Here is a 7,299-nt window from a genome sequence, read left to right on the forward strand (position 1 = left end):
CCTTTAAAATAACGAATTTTTACATCTCTGTATATGAAATAATAAATCGCAGCAACGTTTATAACAATATTGACATATTTCAAAAACTGATTTATGACCCCCTAGATTTTATAATTTTATATCCAACTATTATAGTGGCCCTTCCAAAAATATAATAAGTGCTACGTACTCCCGTTGTAAATAAATAATAAATGTTTTATTTATGTTTGTGTTTCATTTAAATTATGCCTTCGGGCATCAGTGGTCCCCTGTGAGAGATAAATCTAACATAATAAATTTTATATATGTATAAGTTGTATAAGTATTAGGGATGTACCGACTAGTCGCCGACTAGTCGGGAAAGTCGACTATCCGGCCACATTTGTAGTCGGCGATTAGACGGCGACTAGTCGGCATAAAAGGCCGATTAGTCGGCCTATTATTAATTACAGAAAACAGGAAATAAATAAAATACAAAGCCAATATTAATCAAATGTTACGAGTACATGCCCATTCTACTCAATTGCGTATTTAGGGTACAAGATGTGCTTGTCTTCATATTAAGTTCATGTTTAGGTACCTACTTAATTATGTGGGTGTATCGTCCCAGTAGCACGGAACATTTTTCAGTTGATATAGAAAGCGCAACCACGCAAGGAGCAATAAAAATGTCTAAAGCATCCGAACTTAAATAAAGCTACTACAGTTGCCATACGAATGTAATCTTTATCGGGAAGTAACGATTATGAACTTGGCCAACTAGCCGATTAATCGGCCATCCGAGCGCCGATTAGTCGGCTATTCGGCTAGTCGGCCAAAACCATAGTCGGTACATCACTAATAAGTATTACTTTATAGTAATTTAGACGGAGTAGCTCACTTTCGTAGGAGGTGCCTCTGAGTTATTTTGTGCAGCAATTTTATAAGAGAAAAAAAATCCGGGACATGAGGCCTTCATATCTCGGATTTTGTGGTGACCCTATTACCCTCATGTTGAGGGTAACATTTCGAGCTGTAGGTGAATTTCTTAAGGAAGACGACTTTGCATACAATACGCTTTCTACGATTAGGTACATACTTACATTTAAACTAAAGTTTCTGTGAGCTGTAGACCTGACCTGCTAGCATGAGCTGCGTTCTCGCGCGCAACTCCATACATCTTAGCGCGACTTCAAGTATGAACTCGTGCGCGTGAACGCAACTGATGCTAGACCGCCGAAGAACCTCCATGGCTACTTTTTTAGGTTAGGAAAAAAAAATGTTAAATAAATATAGTATACTTACCTATTGTTATTCGTCAAAATTTCACAAGAATCTGTAAAAGGACATACATGCGAAAACATTTTTGCCGAAGCTGAGACCCTATCGCTCGGTCATTAAAGTGCTGCATTTCAGTAACAACAATTTCCAATTAAAGGATGACTCACGTTAGACCGGGCCGTGTCCGGAGCTTCGTTTTCTATGTAAAACATCACGTGATCGCCTGTCATCTGTCATAGAAAAGTAAGCGCCGGAAGCTCCGGCCCGAACACGGCCCGGTCACGGATGAGGCATCCTGAATTCTTCGACAGCTGAAGATGTTTCATCCAAAAATGTCATCTTCCACCAAGTCAAGTAAGTAATATTTAACCCTTAAATGCATGATTTTTTCTGTTTGCCCGAAATTAATATATGTGTTACGTAATTGTTTGCTGATTATGGAAAAAATGGTAAAAAAAATATAACATCGATTTTCACTGCGAAATCAGTGTTAGAAGTTGCATAGGCTAAATCATATTTATGTAAATATATAATTTTCAGTAAGAGATATATGATAAATACTACTATCATCAGAAAGGTACACTATTTGTGATACACCTATGATAGAGTTTTTAAATATAAAATAATTACTAAACCCAAAAAAACATACAATATCACATACTAAAAATCATCAAATTATGATTTTTTTCAAATTTTCTGACATATCGTCTTAAAATGAATGTAATTTTTATAAATTAAAATATTGCGTAAATTTATATAAAAAATCGGAAACCGGATTAGTTTTTCTTATGATATCACTCATTGTCATTTATTTTGGATAGCTGCATATTGAGCCACGGACCATCAAATATACGATGCATATATACATCATTATGCATTTAAGGGTTAAGATCCTTATCTTGGGTTCAGGGTTCAAAAGTTCTCAGAAGAGAAGGCGATAAAGAAAACTATTTAAAGTGAAGTGTTGCCGTGCTACTCGTAGTGGTGTCTGTGTCTTCAAACAGAACGAGTTAATTAGTAGGTCTCGTGTGGAGATATTTTTGCGTGGTGTTCTTGTTAACAGAGGTACTGTACCTTTTATTTAATTAATTAAGTACCGTAAAAGCACCCTATTATAATCCAGTAGGGTACAGTCGCCATCAGATATATCGGAGCGGCCAAGGTGTTCACAATATATGAACACGCACTCTAACGCCTTGACAATAGAGGCGTGTTCAGATATTTGTGAACGCCTTGACCGCTCCGATATATCTGATGGCGACTGTACTACAACTAACAAATTCTTTAAATACTTTACTTTTTGAGTTTTTTCTTAAATTTATAAAATTATGAAATCATATTAGAAGTACGATATTAATTATTTGAATCTGAATATTTATTTTTATAAAACATAATAAATAAAAACTAAACTACATAAAGGAAAATTAAGACAACATAGAACTTTAGACGGCTGTTGGTATTTTAATTTATTTGTACCTTTTTCCTTGTTATTATATTTTAAAAGCTCAGTGGACTGGCCAGCTATTGTCACCGGGGTCACTTTAGATATTGTCCTTATCTAAGTAACGTTAACCTCTTATGTATTTGTTATTTTTCGCTACTATCATCTCCATCACCTAAGGTTGTCTGGAAGAGATTACTTTTAAGCAATAAGACCGCCTTTTGCAATTTAATTGTTTAGTATAAATACCTCTTTTTAGGGTTCCGTAGCCAAATGGCAAAAAACGGAACCCTTATGGATTATATGATGTCATGTCTGTCTGTCCGTCTGTCCGTATGTCACAGCCACTTTTTTCCGAAACTATAAGAACTGTTGAAACCTGGTAAGTAGATGTATTCTGTAAAACGCATTAAGATTTTCACACAAAAATAGAAAAAAAAATTTTGGGGGTTCATACTTAATTAATTTTTTTTCATCAAACCCGTGTGGGGTATCTATGGATAGGTCTTGAAAAATGATATTGAGGTTTCTAATATATTTTTTTTCTAAATTGAATAGTTTGCGCGAGAGACACTTCCAAAGTGGTACAATGTGTCCCCCCCCCTGTAACTTCTAAAATAAGAGAATGATAAAACGAAAAAATATATATGATGTACATTACCAAACTTCCACCGAAAATTGGTTTGAATGAGATCTAGTAAGTAGTTTTTTTTTTCTAAATACGGAACCCTTCATGGGCGAGTCCGACTCGCACTTGGCCGCTTTTTTGCTTTGTGAACAATAAAGAATATAGCATTGTATTGTACAACCTTTCAGATGGACCGAGCAGCTTTGTGGTGGTGCTCATTGCTGGCGCTACATATGGCGAGCGTGGCAGGAGAAATGCTCAGCTGGCATGAATGCCCTTGCCCAAATCTTCCTTATTATGGAACCTGCACACGCATAAAAGCGCGCCAAACTCCAGACAACACCAACCAACTGAACGTAAACCTACAGAATTGTAATATCAGGGAAATATCCCCTTCGGACTTCAACTACCCAAACGCGAGATGGGTTGATTTAAGAAATAACTACATCCAGCAGATCAACGTGGATATATTCAAGCATCTAACTAAAGTAAACTATATAAGTTTGGAAGACAACAAATTTCTCGGAAAAGAAATAAGTCATGGAGCATTTCAAAAGTGCAGTCAATTATTTGGAATCGGTCTGAACGGAAACGACATGAGGGAGGCACCGGAGAATCTCGTTGAAGGACTTCGCAATTTACAAGAATTGCATCTGAAGGATACTTTGCTATCTGAAGTGCCTTTATTTGCTAAACGAGCGTCAAATTTAACACATTTGTACTTGAGCAAGAACGAAATCACGCTTCCGGATCCAGACACGTTCTCATCATTACAAAAATTGAAAATCCTCCATCTTGATCATAATCGCATTCAGTACATCCCCGAAATCATTTTCCAACCCCTATCCGAAATCGAGACAATTTACTTGGATTATAATAGAATAACTTTTATCCCGGACAATTTGTTCGCTAATTTAACCAAGCTGAAACATTTACGTCTTCAAAATAATGATATTCAATATATTTCGCAATACGTGTTCAGACATATCGGTAACCTTGAAGAACTAGATATATCGAAGAACAGAATAACCCAACTGTCTGAAAATTTCATCTCTCGCCTGAGCCAGCCAAAACAGTTTTACTTTTCAGGAAATCCGTGGGATTGCTATTATTTAAATCAGCTTTTAAATCAAGTAATAGGAAGACAGATACATCATTACAATATAGATGATGGTAATCAAGGCCAGTACGTATGTTACAAATGCCTCGACTTCGCGTTTACGGATACCATCTTCAAAGCAAAGACTCCAGAACTGACTTATAGTGGTGTTGGCCAATGGAACATCACTAATTTAGACTATTGTCATTAATATATTTATAATATGATTATAAACGCTTTTATCACAATCATACCAAAAAAGATTCCCAAAGATGTTTAAGTAAAATATTTTGAAGACAATCATATTTCCATCAAAAAAGAACAAGGATTGCGTAGCATTCCAATAAATAATGTTAAACAATAAATTTTATAAACAACCCTTTATTGCTGTTCCTACTTTTATTACAACACTCACAGAAATGTTTTACTTATTACCTACTCATAGAAGTTGCGTTGTTTTATCATTAGATTCTAGTTCCTAATGAACAGCCTCAGTCTCCAGCATCAGATCAGCTCGATGCCATAATATTACTCATTTTATATTAGGTACGAGTAATTCAGTTTTGATTGATTTTAGACTAGTGTTTTTTTGGCCAAAATTAAACCCTTATACCTGTTAGGTACCTACATACAAAACCCAAATACTTATAGGTACCTACTGCAACTATCAACGGTTTGGCTATATTCTCTACGAAAAAAATCTGACACGTTTCTTATGTGAAAGCTACAAAAAAGGAAACAAGTACGTTAATAAAGAATTAATTTATTTCTTAATGTCACTCATTTAAAATGAAATTCATACCGAACGAGTTTGCCTTTTCCACGTCATCTCTAACAAGAAGACACTCACAGACAGGACGCACCCGAAGGTCCAAAAGTAAAATACTCCCCCAACTTGCGAAAGAGTAATGGCGCAGCCCGAAACACAGCTGTAGCTGTTACTGAGCGCTACTTGATTTGCACTTTCAGCCTTGGCCACCACGGTTATGCCAATAGCTTGCTTATAAAGATGTTTGCAAATACCAGCTTCAAACAATCTCTCCAGAACTTTTTGAACCCCAGACACAATAAGACTGTCTTTCTTGATCAATATTTCATGATATACAGTAATTATCCGGGTCGTAGGTTTTAGTATCTTAGCTTCATCCTTGACGGCTGTAGACGCTTGCACGAGGTAAAAATAAAAATCTAATATCGCGGTCACGCTGTCGCTTTCAAGTACCTTGGCGCAGCAATCAAAGAAATCACCGCAATCCTTCGATGTGTTAGCAAAGGCCAAGTATTTACTCTCCTCTATAAAGTACTTTTTTTTCGGATGCATATAAGGAATACGGCCGGAGTTCATAACGTCATCATTGGTTTTAAAAGAGACCGATGGCCCATCAATTGTTAAGAAACTAACTAATTGAATGTTCATATAAGATGACACAAAAATACATAGTATCAAATAGAATACGTCTAACATCTTATGTTTCAAAGACTTAGGTTCTGGCAAAGACGATGTCCCGACAAGTGCACCCCAGCTGTACAATATGATGTCTCTAAAAGAGCATTTCCCATTGTCGTATTTGCGAAAACAATAAGATGTAATTGAGTATAATAAATAAAAGATGCCAAAAAAGTATATTACGTTCAATTTGTGTACTAAATTGACCCAAGTACGACCAGGCCTATGGGCGGCATAGATCCAAATCACAGCTTGCATTGTGTAGATTCCAGAGTAAGACACCCGATCGCCATACATCCTGTACAGCCCGCCAGCGGACACGTCCACGCTTCCATTAAAAATAAATTCTGTATAATCAGTACTACTGTACGGAGAGTGTTCGATGTCTAAATAATGCCAAATTATCGACGCGTTGAAGTAATTAGCGATTATTTTAATAATTCCCACGTCAGAGCCCTCAATTTCGGGTATCAAGTCGTAATTTTTCAATTTATGCTCATTTGGAATCTTCGTAAACGGAAACAATGAACCCATGCCCACTCTGAGCGAACAATTTCTGAAATTCGCTTTAATAAATTCAGGGAAAATAACATCCGTGTCTAAGGAGCCGTTGAGACAGATGTTTATTATATTTGGTTCAAATTTCTCCACAGGTTCACACGTTTTCTCATTCATCGTCGGTGGGAAAGTAATAACATAATGTTTTTCAGCTTCCGGATCCGGTATGATAAAAGTTATATCGCGATCCATATATCGTCGTATAAAAGCTCGTAATTTCAAATCTTCTGTAAGTGCATATATTATTACAAGGTATTTAACTCTTTTGCCTGTATGATCTATTTCGAAGTCAAAAAGCGCGTCACTATTTTCGAAATTCACAATAACAATAACGTTTCCGTCGTAAACGTCAATTGTTTGGTTCACACCGTGATTGTCTTTATCCTGTATTGTAATAGGGATGTCTCTATGGGCGAAATTCTTGATAATTTTATTAAAAAATATATCATCAGTATCTGATTCAAGAATCAGTATGGTTGGTGAATAGATAATTGTTATTTGAGTAAGGTCAATGACGCACTCTATCAGTGATTCATCATTGAGGGGGCTTTTTTCAGCTTCTTCGAATCGAATTATTTTATAAGTATTTATTTCAGTTGCATTTCCGTTTTGAAATATCCAAGTAAGGAGAACAAGCCACGTAAACATGTTTCTCGGAGTAAAGCGACGCAGTTTATGTGATGACCGTTTTAAAACGTATCTTGTATCTTTTCCGTAATCGCCGCGGAAATGCTTACACGACGTCATTTATATTTAAGGGGCCACGGAAGTCAAAGATTATAAAGGAACATTTCATTAAATTTTATTTAATTAAATTCCCTATACCTACCTATATGTATTCACATAAGTTCTGCTAAATTTGAAACGGCCAGCACAGTATTACAAAT

At 36.0% G+C, this 7,299-nt stretch overlaps 1 protein-coding gene across 1 annotated transcript; it reads right to left on the bottom strand.

The window, feature by feature from the left end:
• Window positions 1-5,164: 5,164 nt before the first annotated feature.
• On the bottom strand, window positions 5,165-7,060 carry LOC134654365 (uncharacterized). Its single transcript, XM_063509828.1, has one exon. It carries the CDS (start codon window positions 7,058-7,060, stop codon window positions 5,204-5,206), a length of 1,857 nt encoding a protein of 618 aa, XP_063365898.1. The 3' UTR covers window positions 5,165-5,203.
• Between the last annotated feature and the right edge of the window lie 239 nt (window positions 7,061-7,299).

Source organism: Cydia amplana, chromosome 14 (assembly GCF_948474715.1).
Source record: "Cydia amplana chromosome 14, ilCydAmpl1.1, whole genome shotgun sequence".
In the NCBI taxonomy this organism is placed as follows: domain Eukaryota; kingdom Metazoa; phylum Arthropoda; class Insecta; order Lepidoptera; family Tortricidae; genus Cydia; species Cydia amplana.